This window comes from Xiphophorus hellerii, chromosome 21 (genome assembly GCF_003331165.1).
Source record: "Xiphophorus hellerii strain 12219 chromosome 21, Xiphophorus_hellerii-4.1, whole genome shotgun sequence".
NCBI lineage: Eukaryota > Metazoa > Chordata > Actinopteri > Cyprinodontiformes > Poeciliidae > Xiphophorus > Xiphophorus hellerii.
Genome location: NC_045692.1, coordinates 14,239,318 through 14,259,452, shown reverse-complemented (window position 1 = coordinate 14,259,452; position 20,135 = coordinate 14,239,318). Strand labels below are relative to the sequence as shown.

Genomic DNA, 20,135 nt, shown 5'->3' with positions numbered 1-20,135 from the left:
AAAGAAGAAAATCTTTATTTACAATACAGGGGTTGACAAAACAGCAAAAGCTAGCTATAGCTGATTTTGCTATAGCTAGCAAAAGCAGCGAATTAGCTTATGCTAACTTATGTTAGCGACACAGAAGACTGGTTAGCAAAAGTAAACGGACTCCGTAATCATCTCTTTGAAACGTTGTATTATAATGCGAGCTATAAAACTAACAGGACTTGTATAAATCGCTGTAACCACCCTTCTACACTTCCAATATTTTGAAATTTTCAGTTCTCTGTATCTCCCTTCGATAGCTCAGTTGGTAGAGCGGAGGACTGTAGTGGTTTCACGGGAATCCTTAGGTCGCTGGTTCGAATCCGGCTCGAAGGAGAGTGCTTTCTTTTCTTACAAAACTTTACATTCGTTTAAAATGGTGTGGTATGTATTTGTCAACATTTTACAAACCAGGATTAGCGTATTTGATGTTTTCTGTTTACTGTGAAGCAAAACTTTATTTTTAATTAGTTTAGTGCCAATGTTTTAGCAGAGTGTTGTAGGAAAATTCATGATTTATTTCTAAGAACCCCAACAATAGGCCAGGCACAGTTAGCAATGCTAATAATGTGCGGTATATATTTCCTGCAGAATAGTTGACCCTTTTTTAAGGATGAGATTTCTAAAAGACACATTTCCTAGTCCGGGATGTCCCATTATGGCGTGGATTTTTACTCATCTATACAATAAACACAAAAGCTTTTCTGTCATATATTTGACTTCCTATTATTTTCTCACATTTAGCTCACTGTTGCAGCCCAGAAGAACATCTAAAATATCTCTACCAAAAATGTTTTCCTTTTAGAGCCAAAGCAGGAATTCTGCTCCCATTTATCTTATTTTAAAAACTTCTCTCATCCTATAAATAACAGGGTGTCTTCACGCAATAACTGTCACTCAAACCAGCCGATTTCTCAGTGCAAATCCTTTTAAACCTTGCAATAATGCACAACATTTCAACGTTTAGTAAGGGAGCAAAGTAAACATTTTTAATCTCCAAACCAACTTTTATTGCAAACACTAGCCTGGGTAATTACAGCATGGCTCATCTCAGTAAGGGGATGCAACATGTTCTGCATTGTTGATCAGCATGTTAACTGATAAATGATCCCTGCTGTAAGCACCCCTACGAAAATCTAATTTAACAAAAGTTGTTGCCTGATTTGCTTGCTACTTGTGCTGACAACAAACATTATCATTATTTGATGAATGACTCAGTGGTGATAATTACCAGTTGTGGAGAGGACAGTAGCGTGCATCGCAGTTGTTTGGAGGTTTTTTGTAGTTTGCTTATTGTTATTTGTCATTTCTCTGTCACCTATTAAGTACTCTGTGTAGATACATGTTCAGAATTGTAAGTGAGTACTTAAAGTAATGCATCTATGCTTTAATTTAATGACTGACGTGTACCCATATATCAGAGCTACAGTGAATCTGTGTAGATCAAACCAAATACCGTTGTTAGAGCTGCCTAATTAAAGTTCTGAGCTAAATCCATTTGAGAATTCATGACAAATTCTTGATCATTTTAATTATGTATGTTTACTGATCCTCTTTGGTCTACATGATTAAACCTAAGCTATTTTGTATGGAAGAATTTGCAATAATTTCAACAGATCTGCAAAGCAAGTAGATACTGTACATACTCTGAAACTCTTGCTTCTGTAGATGCATTGTTTTGAAAGATGAGGAACATATTATAGATATATTTCAGTTTGTTGTTTCCCCCTGAGATATATTTAAAGATAAACACCTAAAGTTTAGAAACAATGATTCAATACATATTTTAAGTGTTTTTAGCTGGGTTTTTTTTTTTTTTTTGCTAACCTTTGTTCAGCAATTCATGTCAGATATTGTTTTTCAAATCTTTTATGTCGAAGGTTAATCGCCTTACATGAAAGGCTGATTTTATTCACCTGTTTTTAACCCATCGGTGCATACCTAATATGCCATTTTCCTCTGACTAATGTAATACGACATCCGCATGTTGCACCTCTGTTCCCTTTATAGTAAGGCCGCATGGAAATGCATGCAGTGCTTTTCACACAGACGCATCAGAGTCAGTGAATCATGTTTAACCATTTTAGACAGATGTTGTTGAAAATAATGAACGTCTTTTTCTTCCCCTCTCTCTCTCTCACTCCCTCTAATTTATTTCCCTTTGTTTTCATGAATTCATCCAGGGACACCAGAATGCAGGTGTGGAACCACAGCTCCAAGCATGTACCCAGTTAATGCCTTAAAGGTGGGAAAACACAGAAAAACAGAAAAAACACCACTTTTAGATGCAGCTCTTGAGTGTAAAAAGGTAAAAAGCTCGCACTGCCTCATCTGATCTGTAAATCTATTGAAATGTTTTTTGTTTTTTTTATTTAAACCATCTTCTTAATGTTTGCCATTTCATCCAAGTCCTCTCTTCAGTTTGAGTGCTTCTCTTATGAAGCACGATTACACATTAAGTTTCTTTTTGTGTTATTTTTGTGAAGCTGTGGGAACGCCAGTTTATTCAGTTTTAGTCATTAATCTTTAAAAAGCCTGAACTGGTCTGATTACGCATTCATTAACGAGCGAGGACTGCTCCGGTCCTCACCATTTAGCTGACGCCTAAAAGTGAATTCAGATGAGATCAATTAGGGAGATGTTCTGGGTTGTGTTTGTGTGACTAAAGTGAATTCATAATTCCAAAGCCATTACTGACTGACTCATAATATTGCAGCGCCGGCTGGCAAAACTCCAATAAAGATTGACAAATTAAGAGCAGTGTGGAGATTTCTTTAAAAGATGAAAGGCTAATATAAAAGACAGACACTGCTGCCTTTGAAGCTGAAAGATGCCGCTTTAAAGAGCGCAGTGTGAAACTCCTTGCTCAGCGGTAATGTGAGGATGCATAGCAAAAGGGTCTGCAGGCACTTCCAAGTTACACGAGTGGAGGTTACACACGTGTAGCGGCGCACAAGAAGCTCACTCACAACATAAAAGTGCACACGGGACGAGAAAAGGAAGCAAAAGCAAAGGGTGCCATCTGTTCTCTTGTATGAATATTTCAGTTAAGAGGAAGTCAGATGGCAAGCAATTTAAAAAGTCTTTGTAGAAGAGACAGAGAGAAACAGGATCTTTCTGTCCGAATTTGCAGAAGCTCAGTTTTGATTCTGGAAATTGGCTTTGGATTAAACCTGGATCTCTACATGTTTTCCTCACAGATATTAGAGATGATAGGATGGGAACTGGTTTTAACTTCTGCACATTTTATGCTCGAACCGGTTGCATTTAGCCTTTTTTTATTTGAATACCCCCAAAATTAAATTCCCTTCAAAATGAGTAAGTAGAATCCACTTGTGTGTAACATGTACTACATTAGTGGTTAGGTTTACTGTCTTGCTGGGAGGTGATCCTCTGCTCCACTTTTTAGTCCTCTGGATACTGTAACAGGGTTTCTTCCAGTTTCACATTGGGGATGATGTGTTCAGGGTGATGTGAGATGTTTGTTTCCCTTCATACGTACCACTTTAAAAAGTTAAATGTGGTCACATTTAATAGGAGTACCCTCCTCCCTCTAGGTTTGCAGAGACACATTGCTTGCAACAAACTATAAACATAACTTATGGTGTCTTCAACAATAAATTTCTTCTTGCCACTCTTCCATAGAAGTTCAACAAGTGACGCACATGACTACTTGTTCTCATGTCAACAGATTATCCCACCTGAACTATGTCTCCGCTTCTCCTCCAGATTCACCATGGAGTTTCTTTCTGTTGCTCTGATCAATGTTGAGGTGGACAGCCGCCACCTTATTTAAATTTGTATTTTGCATTATCAAATGATAGATTGAACAGAGCTGTGTGGGAACAAAGCTTCGGATATTGTTTTAAAATCTAATCTTGTTTTAAACTTCTCCACAACTTTCTCCTCAACTATGTTTCTTGGTCTTCTTTTCAAAGAGACTCATACACAGAAATCTTATACAATATAGAATTTGATTTATGCATTTTTGAGATCTAGATAAGTCTGAAAAAAAATTATATTTAATAGTTTTGTGTTCATATTTAAAATATAAAGGAATTGATTGGATAAAACAACAATTAAAGCAAAATACAATAAAAAAGGGGAAGCATTCAGAATGCTAGTTTTAAATCAGCCACATTTTATTTAAAGTAAATGCAGTCCAAATTCTGTCACTTGATGATTGTTCATTTACTAAAAAGTGCAGAGCACTAAACTATAATTACTACTACTGTTTTATTCTTCTTGTTTTATATGATATATTAAACCAATTACATATATATGTATATATATTATGTTAATACAGTAGGTTGAGAAAACATCACACTTTTGTAACAGCAAAGTGGAAATCCAGCAGTTCTGTTTCCCAGAGTGGTGTGAGAATCCAGCAGACTTCCTCAGATTTAATTCAGCTTAACTACAGATGGATATTCAGATTGGGTTGTACTATGAATAATACATGAGCCCTGAGTTATGTTAGATAGCCAACATCATATTTAACATATGAAAACTTGACTTTAACAAAGTTGAACTCCTACATGGAAGTTTATGTAACATCATCGTCCATGAGATGACGTAAAATAGACGTCATTCTGCTTTAAGGGCCACCAGTGCAACTCCTGGGAGAAAACCGAGATGCACTCAGCAGATTGCCTTAAACTTAATTTAATTTAAACCACAAGATGTTCGGTTCTTTACTTCACAGGGACGTGATAGAGGGATTTTATCACTATTCAGTCGGATATTTGCTTCCAATAGGCTGAAGGTACAGTTAGCAGGATGGCTGCAGTTCACAAAACAGCTACATTAAAATTAAATTACACACATGTGGACTCCATTTACCTCTGAAAGCAAATGGTTGCACTGAATTTGATTTAAATGGGACTGAATACAAACCCACATCAAATTTTCCAGATTTTTTTTATGTGCAGAGCCTTGTTTCTGCAGCAACTTTGAAGCAGACCTTGAATTTAATTTTATTTAATTTCCCTTTGGGATTATTAAAGTGTTTTTGAATTTGAATTTGAATAGAGGGTTGAGATAGTCTAATCACCTTCTCAGCTCCCCTCACCGTCCTCTGCAGGACCCTCTTGCAGCTAAAGTACTACACTGTAACGCTGTATTTCAATATTTTAACTGCAGCAACCTGCAGAAAATCAGGATGCTGGTAGGAAGTGATGTTGTTTCCTTTTCCTAACAAAGAACGGTTCCAGATGATCAGATATCTGCAGTAAAGCGAAATTAATTAGAAAATTTGTAAGATAAATCTCAATTAAGAGTGGTTCAAAAAATAAACTTCTGGTTTTGCAAAAGATCAAAATTATTAGGCAGGTTAAACATACATAAAACCTGATAAGGTTTTAATATGTAAAAAGGATGCCATCTAGTGGCAGAAAAAGAGCAAGCTTTGTCAAGCAGGGCCACAACTCTATACTGACTTTATGGCAGTTCTCACCTCCTTACTATCGTCCCGGTTTTTTTGTTTGTCATCCATAGGTTTGGGTTGAAATAGGTCGGTTAACCTTACATCATGAGGGGAGTCCTGGTTGTTCTCTGTGGCCCTTATGTAGCTAAATAAGTCCAACGTCTGGGGAGGAAGATCATGAACCTGGGAAGTCAAGGGAACACACATCGGCAGCTCAGGTGGGAAAATATGCTGTCACTACTATAAGTCATGCACGAAGCTAATCTGTCCTTAATTGAAGAGTGGAAAGAGAAAGCTATCATTTAAAAACAGTTTTAGGAAATCCCAACTGCTGTTTGCCACAAAATACAACCTCACCAAGGTGTCACACGGTGCTGGCAGAATCATGCTGAGGGGCTGCTTGTCAAAATTAAGATCTAGTCAAAGTCAAAGTTTGATTTCAATCATTTTTATGGGACATACAGATTATTAAAAATGGTAACAAGAGTAACTTGAGGCACACATCAAATTAAAAATTAAAAACTTATTAATAATGCAAAGAGAGCCTTGACCTTGATGTGGCCCAAAATGAATATTAGCTTGACGCTCGTGGCATACGTACTGTATGTATAACAGAGACTGCTATTGTAATTGCACTTTTTTTCCACAAGATGGCTCTGCAAGCAAAGAGTAACCATGGACTCTTTTTCTTCTTTTTTGCTTCAAATAAAACATAACAATATTGTAAAAATAGGCTCCAAAAATAATGTGGCATGGTTTAAAGATCAAATATTGAGAATATCAATGTGCACACATAAATGTGCTTCTCCATGAGAAATATTGCAATTTAGGGAGAACTATAATTTTGTGAATGACCGTAACACGAATCAATTACTTGTCAGTAGAAGTAGAGCCAATGTGAGGGTTGCACTGGGGAGCAGCACAAGCAGGTACTGAACCTGTGAAGAAAATTAGCAGCTCACCTGTATTTAAGCTCTGGAGACCATTACCCAAGAGTTCATCATACCTGCTGCAAATGTGTTCCCCTTGGCATGTTCTGTGTGTTTGCACTGCTGTGAATGGCAAAGCAGGGGTAAATTAATTAACTCAACGGCTTCCTAAACAATTTCCCCCATGAGAACTTGATGTAGATGGTGTAAAATATACACTGCTGTGTGCACACACCGAGACAGGCATAATACTGATTACGCCTGTCTTCAGGCAACAACAGAATTGCAGATTCTCAGTAGCATGGTACAACAGATATCTGAAAGTGCAACTTCAGATTAGGCTCGTTAATATTAGATTTAAGGATTTCATGATCTTTCCAGGAATTTTGAAAATAGCTTCTTCTTAATTGTCTGTGTAACCTGAAAAGAAGTATTTACTGTATTTTCACTCTGCTGAAACTTAGGGAGGGTTTGGAGATAAGAATGAAGCGCTCCTCTATTTTCAAGGTTTTGAAGGTGTTGTCAACATCCTAAGAGTTACACTGCTGCTGATCGGAGTCAGAAAGGCTGGTTCCCAGACACCCTGGGAGAAATCTCAAGGAGGCAGTGACTCTCTGTCTAGTTAGAACAGACAGACTGAACAAACACTGCTTGTTATTCTCCATCTTAAAAGAATTAATAAAGTGTTGTCTGAGTGAAAACCCCTGATCTCTTCTTGGTAACTTTTAATTATTTTTTTCCATTTAAACAATTCAAGGCTACTCCACTTTTACAGGGTATTCAGTAAATAAACAGTTAGGCATGCCGAATCCTTTGTTACTTCCATATATGCTTCTTTATTGTAGTACTACTTATTCATCTAAGACAAATAAAAACTTGCTTTTCTCATATCACATGAGAAAATGTTTTAAGAGGTCAAGTTTCAGAAATTGAAGACCTTCTTTTTAATGAAAAAAATAACAGTTCATCGTCAGCATAAGTGTCATGCAATTTTGAGCTTTAAAGACGCGCTTAATCCTTTCTTTTTCCACTGCAGCAACCTTATTTTGCATGCAACTTTAATTTTATTTAAAAATTTTTTTTTTTGTACAAAAATATTGTTCCACTTCAAAATTTTTAGCTGGATTTTCTCAAATCTACAAATATTCCTAATCATCATAATAAATGTTCCTCTGCAAGTTGCAGAGAAACCACATGTTTCTGTAGCTGTCAGCCAGGTCTTGGACTTCACCTAAATTGCCTGGTTTTCTAGATCGTACTCGGCTTTTAGACATGGTTCATAGACTTTTAGAGAATCTGAGGAAGTTCCAGAAACATAATTTTAGCCTGGGTTTTATGTTTATGCGTTTTACCCAACTGTTAGCTCCAAAGAAAAGAAAATGATCAGCATGTTCAAGTATGTGAGTAAATTGAGTATTTTACTCACCTTTATTTATCTTTTTAACCTAGATAAATGATTTTATTCTTAAAATTAGGATCATTTGCTTGACAAAACAATAATTTTTAGCAACACACATGTTTTGCCTAAAGGTAAAAGTCTAAAATAAAACAAACAAACTTTATTGTAGAAGTAATTGTTGGTGGATGTCGTAAGGACAAGATACTCTATAAATAAAATCATGCAAGAATGGACAAATAAATTATTTTACATTACTTGCCCTTAAATGTGTAACGCAGTTCACTTGGGAGGATGATGGCCGACAGCCATGTTCAGGGCCGTGGAAATAGGGAGCATGAGGCTTATGCTTGTGCTGACATTGGCCCTGGATGGCTGTTGCCATGGTGCACTCATTGTCCCCCAACACATGGATATGGCAGGAGAAACCTTGAGTGAAAATGAATGACTAATGCAATACTGGTGACACTTGGATAGTACAGGAAGGCAGCTATTTCTCTGGTGAAACAGATAATTATTCAAATCAAAAGGGTGTATGTACAAAGTGTAGGTAGGTATAAAATTAAAACAGTAAAAATAGTACAATATCAATGCATTTACACAACAATTATAAAAAAAGAAGTGCTTAGTATGATTTGATTATGTGGTTTTCTTCAGTTTCAGTTTTTTTGTGAGTTATTTACAAACAGTAAAATATGTTTTTCATTTAAGTAAAGAAAAAGTGTATTAGGCAGCTGAGTGGCAGCTCCTAATGAGAAAAAGGCAAAAGACTCATAGCGTTCAAGCTGCATTTTTAAAACATAATTACTTCAACAAGAGCGATAGGTTTCCTCACCAACACCAGCAGTGTCCTAAAAACAATGTAGGATCATTTTATTCCATGTCATAATTTTGCACATTGCGTTACTCTGCCAAATAAATGCTTGATGTTTTTGAATAAAACATGGGAGCAATAGTCCCATGTTTTATTAAAAAAAACATGATTAAAGACATTAGACACATTAGACACAATGATTCTAATGTGTTTTAAAAACATTTTGGTGTGCGAAAACAGTATAATGTTTACCAGTTGATATCCTAATTTTTAAAAATTAGGATATCATGAAAAATTTAATTTTTTTGTCTCTTATTTCAGAAAGTGAATATAGAGTAATTACACATTTAGTTTAATATTTTATGGCTTACTCTTAATGAAAACCCAACATTTAGCGTCTCAGAACATTAGAGTATCCTAAAAAGTTAAATATTGGCATCTCCACGTGTCACATCCTAATAAGATAATAATCTCTAAACATCTGCAACGGTTTCCTGTGCCTGCGAATAGTTTCTCAGTCTGGGTCAGAAGATTACATATCCTGGGGAAGACTGCTTTAGACTGTAGTGATGTCTCATTGACACCATCAACAAGGGGAGTAAACCACAAAAGTAATTGCTAAAGAGACTGGTTGTTCACAGAATGTCGTATCCGAGAATATTTGAAAAAAGTTGAGTGGAAGGAAAAAGTTTGGTTGGCAATCCCGCACCAGCAACAGAGAGAACTGCAGCCTTGAGAGGATTGTCCAGCAAAATCAATTTAAGGTCTCAGTCCACTCTTTTGTGAAGAGTGGACTGAGGCCAGAGTCAGTGCATGAAGAGCTACAATCCTGAAGTCAGAAGCTTCTTATCTGGCTTGAGGAGAAAAAGAACTGGCCTGTTGCTCAGTGATCCAAAGTTCTCTGAAAGTAAAGTTTGCATTTAATTGGGAAATCTATGAGTGGAGAGGCACAAAATTCACATTGATTGAAGTCCTGTGTGAAGTTTCCACAGCCAGTGATGATTTGGGTGCCATGTCATCTAGTGGAGTCGAGCAGCCATCTACTTGCACATTTTACAGCACTAGGTGCTTTCCTCTGCAGACAAAATTTATGGAGGGGTTGATTTAACTTTCCAGCAGGACTTGGCACCTTCACACACTGCCACAGGTACTAAAAGCTGGTTCAGTGACCATGGTGTTACTGAGCTTGATTGGCCAGCAAACCTGCCTGACAAGGAGAACCTAGCAGTTATTGGAGAAGAAGAGCAGAAACACCAGATCTAACAGTGCAGATGGCCTGAAGGTCACCATTAAAAACATCTGGGCTTCCATCACACCTCAGCAGAACCACAGGCTGATAGCCTTCATGGCATGCTGCATTAACGCAATAATTTTGCAAAAGGAGAGTATTAAGTGCATAGAAATGAACATGCTGTTAAGAAGATTGACATTTCAGTTTAAAATATCCTTTTTAAAATGTATCCTATGTTATATTCATATTTTCAGAGATACTGGATTTGAGGTATTCATTTTCTGTAAGCCATAATTATTAAAATGTATAAATATTAAGGCTTGAAATGTTTCACTCTATGTGGAATGAATGTATACAATATGTGAGGTTTGATTTACTGAAAAAGTAGTGAACTTTTTGATGGTATTCTTCCTTCTAAATGTGTCTCTATGGTTAAATTTGACATTTCTAGTCACCACACACATGCAGCAAAATTGCCATAGCTTAACAGAGATGCAACATTTTTGAAACGTTTGCTAAGCTGTATTTCAGCTCCCAAGTAGTATGACTCATGAGAGAAAGGTAATCACAGGCAATAATGTGGACTGCTGCAGGGCAAGCCCCGTTGTGGAGGAATACCCTTGAGAAAGTCCACGCCGTCTGCAAATGACTGCTCATATAATTCTAGGGATCGCCCTGGCTCCGCAGTCACTCACATGTGTCGTTGCATACAGCCCTGAAGCCATTATCCAATCACTGTTTGTTTTACAAACACTGCCTTCACGCTATTGGCTCACCGTAAACAAGGGCGTTTTTTGGGGTGCTCGCTCCAACAGCACCATCTCTGGCAGGTGTTGTGCGCTTTAAAACCACACAGTAGGGTAATTTTTTAGGACAATAGGCAGGTAGTTGTAGAGAATAAAGCTCTCTTTAGGTTATTTTTTGTTCCTTTTTTTGTTTTACGCGTTTATGTTTGTGCCATTCAAGCCGCCGCGGACCCCAGCGGAGCGGCGGTGAATGAGAGGAACGTCGGGGTTCCCCTCTCTCTGAGCCAGACACTTTGTGTTTTACAACCAGCGGTGAATAAGACAACAGCTCCTTCATCATGCAGCTTCAGAAAAAAGACGGAAAAGCCCCTACATGTTGAATATGTCTCACCACCGGCCGAGTCCTGAATGAGAGAGGAGTCCTTCACGACCGCGGCTGCCGTCAGGATCCCCCCCATTCCCGGAGCTGCCTCTGTTCTCCTTCGCCCGCCGGTGTTGGCACCAGAAAATGATATGTTGATGATATTTTCTGGAAGCGGTCGTGCCTTTTGTTTTCATTTCGGGGTTTGCGACATGCGGATCCGCGGGGACGCCACGGAGCCCGGACGAGCGGACGTTTTTGCTCTGCTTTGAAAAATGAGGAAGCGATTTCATAAAGACCCAGAAAATGGCAAGAAGGTCTCGTCGTCCGTGGGCCCGGATTTGAGCAAAATGAGAAAGAAAGGGGCGAACGCAACAGCGACGGCATGAATAGTTTCTCACGGAATGACACCGAGGGATGTAAAACGGCGGAGGTAGACGAGACGCGGCATCGATGAAGGCGATCTGGACAAGTTTTGAGTCGCTCATAATGAACAGAAACACTTCACAGCTTCGTGTCAGATCGTTTTCACCATACTGAAAGCTATTTCCTTTCGCCTTTTTGGGAAATTTTTCCAATTCATTAGTCATCTCTCTCTCTCTCTTTTTTTTTTTTACATTGCATGTTTTATTTATTTTTTTTCTTTTATATTTTTGATCCGGAACCAGCCCTGACTGTTCAATGGAAGTATGTTATCAGTTGCCGGTTTTGCCTCTAGACAGGCCGGTTCCCAAGCATGTCCTCAGCCGGAGGGGAGCCATTAGTTTCAGCTCCAGCTCTTCCCTTTTCGGGGCTCCAGATCCAAGACAGCTGTCACAGGTAAAAAAAAAAACACCAAAAAAATGTATATATACTTTCAATTTTACTTTAACAGTAGGGCATGCACTAGTCTGCAATGAGGAATTTCACAAGTGCATTAATAATTTGCAGGAATCGTGCAGGTGGTTGTTAGAGGTTTCCGCACACATACGCAAACTAATTAGTATCTCTATCCTTATGAGGACATTTAGTTGAATCCAATTTTTTAGTATTCAGATGGGAAGCTTTCAGACACATTCTACCTGTCAAGCATGGTGGTGGCAGCATCATGCTGAAGGTCTTTTTCACTGCCAGAGAGTTGGTGTCACAACAGCTAGCCTAGGTGCTTGAAAAGTGGACACGACTGGGTGTGTCCATCCCAAACACATCAGTGGGCAGATCAGATATCACAATTATTAAGCTTTTGGAAGTACCCTTACCCAAATCAAATCTCAAATGTTTGGTTAATGCCTAAAAACAGAGTCTGTCGGTGGAATCTCATAAGCTCTAGTTAGTCTGCCTATAGAGGAGAGGCCATGTATATGTCCAAAAGTATGCAGGAATCTTGTTTAAAAAGAAAATACTGTTGCAAAAAAGCAATTCTATCAAGTACTACTGATATGGTTGAATGTTTATATTAAAGCCTCCAGGTAACATTTTGGGGCACAGGATCCATAACATGTGTCACAGTTAATCTAAATATCTATGACAACTATACGGTCATGTTTGCGCTCCCACAGGCCCCTAATAAACATCTTTCCACAGAATGCATAATCTGCAAAAATATTGCAGGTGGTTGCTGAGTATTAACGTTGTTGCACACACAAAAGTTTGCATTTCTGTTCCTACTAGAACATTAAATTGACAAAGTTGTATAGGCTACAACTTGTCAATGGTAAGTTCACTTCTTACCACTAATCCGTACATTAAATGTGTGTTAAATGTAGTTGAAATGTAAAAATGTATTCATTAAAATCTGTGGAAACTGAAGATCCCAAATCTCAAACTATAGTTTAACAGTTTCAAGCATTTGGCAGCTCATTTAAAAAGGAATTATATGATGAATAATTAACATTTTTGACTTTTTAGAGCCTTTGTATTGTAGTACTGGTACTAGTCCACCCTGACACACACACACACACACACACACATAATATGAGCATTCAGTTGCACAGAAGTCCTTGCCATGTTCTTATCAGTTGGACCTTTTACAACAGACAAGAAGCTGACTCCCAACTTTGTATTTGTGCATGTTGACCTCAGATAAAAGGCCCCTCTTTCAGCGAGCGCTAACACGACGCTCGAGTTTCCTCCTGGGATTTATCAGAAGAAACGTGCCACTCTGTTATTTATGTTATCATACACTGACAAGTTGACGTAGCATAAATTTTCGAGTAAGACGTGAACTTCCTTTTTTCTTGTAGTGCTTTGAAAATATCCCTCTGGTTTGCGTGCCTCTATTTATTTCACCTGCTGTGTGGGTAAAGATAAAAAGTGTAGGCAGAAACAACAGTCTTCAAGTTGTAAGGTCACATTTCTGCCTTTTATGATATCTCCCTTGCATTAGCTTGTACTGAGTCATTTGAAGTGTTTGTCTTTGACGTGACACCCATTAGTTCTTTGTGCAGAAGGATAATGGGTGCTAGGTATTCCCTGTGTACTCAGGAAAGATGTTTTAGAGACAAGTCATCAGGTATTTATATGTTTTTGCCTTTTTTTAAAAATGTTCATTGCTGAGGATTTTTCGATTTTTCTTGATTTTGTTGGTTTTCTTGCCGTTTTATAATTGCATTGCGAGTTTTGTCTGTCATTTTTGACTACTAGTTTTTGGTCAAACATCCACTGTGTAAGTGTGACCGTTTTAGATGGATGTGCAGCAGATCCTACTGATAACCTTTTTATTCATGCTCACAGGCAGATCTGTCAAGATCCAATGTATGGTGTTGAGAAATGAAGCGTGTATTCATGTCTCTAATGACATCTACCGGTTGATGTTGTGAAATGTCTTAAAAGTTGGTTTAACAGCACTTTTAGAACAGTTCAGCCATCATATTTTAGTTTCAATTGTGAAATAAAAACTGTTAGAATACCATGTCAGTAGGTGACGTAAACCTTTATCCAGATGACACCATGCTTTCATATTTCAGAAAATGCTGATGTCTATGTTCAAGGAAAAAACTCCATTGACAGCGTATCTATACACATAATTTGACTTTTACCTGGACGATAACCTGATATGAAAAAGCTTTTAGGCTTTTATCAAAATAGGGCTTATCTTAAATATAGTCAGTCTACATTTTTCAATATTCATAACTATGGTGACATCATTTATGTTCATGCTGCTGCAACCAGCTGTCCTTCCACACAATCCAAAAGTAGAAGGAATTTTTAAGCAGTTTAGTTAAGGAACAATTTGGTTGCTAAGTGTAAAAACTGTTGGTGAGATATGTGAACAATTCTGCAAAAACAAGCCATAGTACATCATATCATCGTCTTCATAAAATAATGGCCTAAGTCATTTTTGTTGAAAGTGATTTATTTCATTTCTTTGCAAAAACAAAAAATGAGTTGGGCCATTACTTTAGGAGGGTGATGATATGAGAAATACTCCATACCTATCTGACTAATAGTAATGATGTCACAAAGGCCTTAAAACATTATAATATCTGACAAAAATAGAAAGAAAAGAAACCAAGCAACAATACACTAGAACTAAGTTTAGTAAGGAATGACTAAAACTTAAACTTTGGTCTGTTAGAGAAAGCAGTCACTACAGGATACTTTTTAACTACGCTAAATATTTATCTGCACGGTGATGGACTGTTCTGTACGCCTCCATGAGTCTTTCAGCTCTACAGTCTACTTTGTTTTAAAAATTTCCTTACGTGTTTCAAAGGATTATCAGCCAAAGTGTAGCTTTCATAAAATCTAAGCAATTCTTATGGCTTCAAGCTGCAGTCTCTCTTGTGCAGAAAGGTTGGCGGTGTTAAAATGTCTGACGTTATTTACCATTTCTTCCTCAAAACCAGTAAATGAGCCATAGCTGCTTTCCATTTCAAAGAAAGTCTATTAATTTAACATCTATGACACTGAAAATTCTTTCACTCTCGGTGCACGTTTTACTTTTCCCACAAACCCATCTCATCTGGTCAAAAATTTGTTTCAGGAGATGGTGGTGAAGATGCATCCAGGAATAAGAAATTGAGTTTCCACGAATTGAAAATGGTTTCCATTTTGGACGTCACATGGAACAACATTGTGACAAATTTAATAGATTTGATTTATTTCCCAGAATCTTCAGATTAGATTCAGTGCAACACTCCTTTTTAACTTTAACATCTGATTCTGGTGTGTAGATTTCCACTGTTGTACTTCATAATCTAAACTCCACACTGGCATGCTTTGTTTGCACAAACCTGTATTGAGTAAGCTTCTCTCTTATTTAAGAACATTTAACACCTTCAGACACTTTGCAGGATTTCTGGTTGTTGGGTTTGCTTGTCCTTGGTGTACCCAGATTTTTTTCTGAACTTGGAGAACTTTATTTTAACTATATGTTGAATAACCTTCAGAGACTACTAAAAGCTAAAAGGTTTTATCTCTTTAAGAGAATTTAAACAACATGCAAGTGAAGAGGTCAGTTACTGTTCTTAAGCTGTTTTGCATGCATTTATGTTAATGTCAGACATTTAGTAGATCTCAAAAGGTTTCTGGTGAAATGGTTTCAGTCAGTACAGTAAAATTCTCCCTTTGCTCTGTCTCAATACTCTGCCTCCAGCAGTTAAAAGACCTTAAATCGCTTTTTTCACAGAGATTCTTGGAACTTGGATCTCGGACCAAAACTAGGGAGAGTTCCCTGGAAAGGTCGCGACGCCTCTGAGTTGACATTGTTGTTCGGTTTCTGTGCTGCTCATCTGCTAAAAAACACAAGTTGTAACACTATCCTTCCAGTATGAGCTACATTGGAGGTTTTTTTCCTTTCTAGGCTGTTTTTGTTGCAGTTCTGGCATTTTACCCTTTTTTTTGCCATAAAAAGTAAAAAAAGGAATAATAAATTAGAAACATTAAGACATGCAGCTGAAATGCTTCACCTCTCCTCTTGCAAACATTGATAAAAATGGATGAACCTGCATGTATGCATGCTGCGGTGTCATTCAGCTGTTGCTGCAGAGCAATTACACTTCCACAAATATTATGTTTAGGCCTTATTTATGACCATAAGGGTGCGTTTTCCTTGGTGGCTTCTGTGTTTTTGTGTGTGGTTCAACAAGCCTGTTGTTTGTGGAAGCAGGGCAGGACTGCCATGGCAGAAAGAGGCAGTTAGGCATTTGCCTGTGCTCTGTGGGCAGTGGTTTGGCTCGCTTCCACATTCACAGATGGCCGGAGTCTCAGTCTCTTTTCTTTCTCCGGCTATCATGTTCCGCTCACTCACAAGCTCCCTCTCTTTCTTCCTCCTCTACCCCCTCCCGCTGCCTCTTCCCTCGCAGATGAAGACATTTCCTCTTGTAAACAGTGGACAAAAGAGTTGGGTTGAAGACACAACTTTGTCTCAGAAGGATATCTCCCTTAGTGACTGTGGAATGCTTATGATTTGGTCAAAGGGGAAAATAAAACCTTTGCCAATTAATGGATTTTTCTTCTTCTGTTGTCTTTGTATGCATGTGACGCGTGTTAGTCCTGAATTGTTGGAAGATAAAGTGAGGTTTTTGCTGGAATGCATTTAGGGAAGCTGGTTCCCCTGAAATATTCTTTCTTTGAAGAAAAACGATAGGTAAACACGAGCCAGCGACTAATTAAATTGGTGCAAATTGGAAAGTCTAGAAGCAACATGCAGGGAGAAGGATGAAGGAACAGGTCATGTGGTTTTCCATATAAACTATGAAGCACTGATGCCTCTGCTCTGCTTGGCATTGCTGCACATATTTTTTACTGACAGTTACTTGGAAAAAGTATTCAGAACCGTTGAACTTTTTGCAATTTTGTCAAAATGTAACCAAAAAACTTGAGTGTATTATTTGGATTTTATGTTGCCTACCAACTCAAAGTAACAGATAATTTTGTGTTAAAACAAAGTATAAATTTTTTTTCTTTTACAAATACAAGTATAGCAAAGCTCACAGAGCAAGCGACCCAAATTAAATTTTTTTTCTTCCCATTTGCGACCCATCTCCGACTTTTTTACAAAGCTGAAGAAAGAAAAATTCAATTTGTGTATTTTTCTGTGGAATTTAGTTCCAAGTTATTTGTGCTAAATTTGTCTTTGCAGATTTTTTCTCTAAAATAGTTGAAAGAAAATACAGTTTGTGGAAGCTGCAATACCTTGCTGCTATTTTACATACTATTGGCTGCTGTTTGCAAAGCAGCCAATCCAGGAGTGCTGTTCATTTTCCTTGGTGTTGATTGGCTGTAGCCATAAGAGCAGAGATAAGGAAACTGTAGATGCTAACTTCTGCAGTAGAGCTAAAATGGTTTCCACTGGGCGAATTAATATATGTTAAGTTATATTTGGTATTTGAACTATTAAAATAGACAGTTTATAAGCAGCAATGGAGGTAGTCTCAGGTATTTGTGGATTTTTAGTTTGTCATTAGCGGCTGTGGTCTCTATCTTCCAGGACTACCGGGAGGCCACTGTGGTATTCACAGCTGTTTTCCACTTATTGTTACTCTCGTGTAAAATATGAATAAATTCATTACAAAATGTTAAAAGTTTAAGCCATATGAGTACTTTTGCAAGACAAAATTGTAAAATATAAATCCAACAACTTGACGAAAACACATTTTGCTTCCCAGTTTCAATAGCTGCATTCATTCACATCCACATACCAACAATTCTGGTGAAAACACTGGCAAACAAATGGCATTGATTTGTTCTGTGTTGTCACGTTGTTTTGGGTGATAATGGGAGGAAAGCAGCTCAGGCTGTACGCTGTGATCTACTCAGTCTGTTACGTCACTGTCAGACAGGCCGTCAAGATTGTTTTGTCATCTGATTGCAGATAACCCCCTTCAAATTTGAGATGCTTAAGGAGACGATAAGCTTGTGCATGAGGGTAAGAGATGGGTGTGTTTGTTTCATGCAGTGTAGATTTGTCTCTGCACAGATTTGATAAGGGAACACGAGGCAGCGGTTTCTTCTTCTGGGAGTTACTTTGTTGATTCAAACTGCCATCAGATTGACGTCGTTTCAGGATGTGGTAAGAATGCTAGAGGAGCTGCTCAGACTCTGAGCCGGGCGTTTCACAATCTTTTGCAAACTTTTAACCCCCGCTGCACCAAAACCTAGGTTTTTAAACCTGCTTTGCAGAAGTGACCTGGAGTTGCGCTGAAGAGCTTTTCAGAATGTTTATTTTGTGGTAAATGGACAACATCCTGTCTACACTGAGACACTTTTCATGATTCACATCACGTTCATCTCTTTCTGTGAGGGGGGTGATGTCACGTGACAGCGATGCTTTTGTGCTGCAACGTCGAGTGCAATCAACCATGAAAAAGGGGTTTTACACATTGACACACTTTCAGACACCAATAACAACTCAGGCTGACTAATGTGTAATGCACATCTTAAAATCTTTTGTAGCTTTAAAAAAAAAACAACTATTGGTTTGATTTTTTTAACCCTTCATTTTTTTTTTTTACATCCCTTCAGTCATTGGCCCTAAAAATATTTTGCATTTATCACAATGTATTAAAAGGTGCATGCGACTTTTATATTTATGATTCTTAATGTAGTAAAAACTGCTAAAATATAATTTTGTTAAATAACTGAAACATTAACATGTGACTTAGAAAATTTTTCACATTTCTTGGGTCAAAGCAACAACTTTACACAAGCAGCTCCAGTGAGACACATTATCATAAAATTGCTTGTAGCCACATAATTAATGGACAAAAATATGCGTTAAATTAAGACACAGTTGAAAATTTGATTTATTTCAGTAATTCAGTTCATAAAATCAAATCTTTACAGATTCAATGCACACACAGTGATACATTTCAAGTGTTTGTTACTAATGAAAATTCAAAATTCACTCTTCAACAAAAATTAAATACAACACTAATAAGAAAATATTTTTAAAACAAAAATGAAATGTGCTTTATACCATAATGGAGCACACTGCTGACTCATCCTCCACAATAAGGGTAAGCCAAAAAGATCTTAAGTAAATAGGCTTGCTATTTAGAGTGCAAGTTAATGAAAAGTTTAGTGGAAGGAAAAAATGCAGTCGAAAAGTGCACAAACAGTAGGGATAACCTCAGCCATTAGAGGGTTGTGAAATGCTACTAGTAAAGCGTATATGTATTGTGAATTGTTTTTTAAGGGCATGGAGATGTTTTAGTAAAATCAACAAGAAACTCTATTGCAATGCAGCAAGATTTTTTATTTGCCAAAACAGCAACTGCATATTCAAGTTTTGATTTATTTTTTTTCTATAAAATAATATAGCACAAATGTAAATATTACCCATATTTATCCAGTATCTGCAAACGCATACATTTGAACCACTGAATCCAAAGAAGAAAGACGATGTGTCCTTAATTATATTTATTGATCATAAGTCTTATTGTTGCAGCTTTCACCAACACTGAGAACCGCGGCTTTGGTTGCCTTCCTCAGAAGGTTAAAAAAGGGGGGCAATTAGTTGACCCTGAGAGGCAATTAGTCAGAGGATGGTATTTAAATGATTGAAATTCCTGCACAGTGTTAGAGGGCCGGAGAGAATCTGAAGCACCGCCTCGTTACTCTGCTTGTTTCATACAGCAACGCTAAAAGCCTGGGTACACAAAGCGCAGTTAGAGCACTCTGTAAAGTATAAAGAGGCCTAAATTATTTTATGGCACTTTCCCTGCCAGTAAAAAAAAAAAAAAAAAAAAAATCATAAGTTGCCTTACGAGCGTGCAGCTTTGTTCTGCAGCCACGCTCATTGTCACTTGTTTGCTGTGTTGTCACCTGAGATATCGAGGGTAAATCCCCCCTTCACCATCCAGCAGCCTGCTCTTAAAATTCACAGCAGCTGAAGTGTGTCACACTGATCGCGGCGCTCTTGAACCACTCCTCCACCAGGTAGACCCCATGGAGGACTTCTTGTGCATGTAGCTGCTGAAGCACAAACACACAGACGGAGTCACTCCCCTCTCTCCAAGTCTGCCCGTGTTTATGGCTTAGCACTCGGTTGCTGGAATGTGCTGTCCCACACAGCAAAGCTCTGCTCCAGGTCATAACTCGGAAGGAAATGTTTAGTTTATGAAACGGCATTGAGTCTGTTGCTTTTATGTCAGAGGGAGGATTTTGCATGTGTCTGTGTTTTCCTTTGTTTGCGATATGTTGGTTTATGAGGTTACTGCTGGGGCTCATTTGCTTAGCCTCCACTGGCTGTCTGTAGTTATTCTACCTTCGGTTACACCCCA

General features: G+C 37.9%; 1 protein-coding gene and 1 non-coding gene across 9 annotated transcripts in view; both read left to right on the top strand.

Moving 5' to 3' along the window:
* The first annotated feature begins 277 nt into the window (after window positions 1-277).
* trnay-gua (transfer RNA tyrosine (anticodon GUA)) lies at window positions 278-363 on the top strand. Its single transcript is given in 2 exon segments — window positions 278-314; window positions 328-363. It is a non-coding gene; the product is annotated as a tRNA-Tyr (tRNA).
* A 10,268-nt stretch (window positions 364-10,631) lies between these two features.
* Window positions 10,632-20,135, top strand: part of pde7a (phosphodiesterase 7A) — a 31,159-nt gene continuing 21,655 nt past the window's right edge. For 3 of the 8 annotated variants that reach the window (XM_032551297.1, XM_032551296.1, XM_032551294.1), the window contains exon 1: window positions 10,633-11,748. In XM_032551297.1, the coding sequence (XP_032407188.1) occupies window positions 11,611-11,748 (138 nt within the window). In that variant the 5' untranslated portion in view covers window positions 10,633-11,610. Of the gene's footprint in view, window positions 11,749-13,292; window positions 13,421-20,135 lie in introns of those variants that run through there. The other 5 variants (XM_032551293.1, XM_032551292.1, XM_032551300.1 and 2 more) reach the window with 3 other exon arrangements.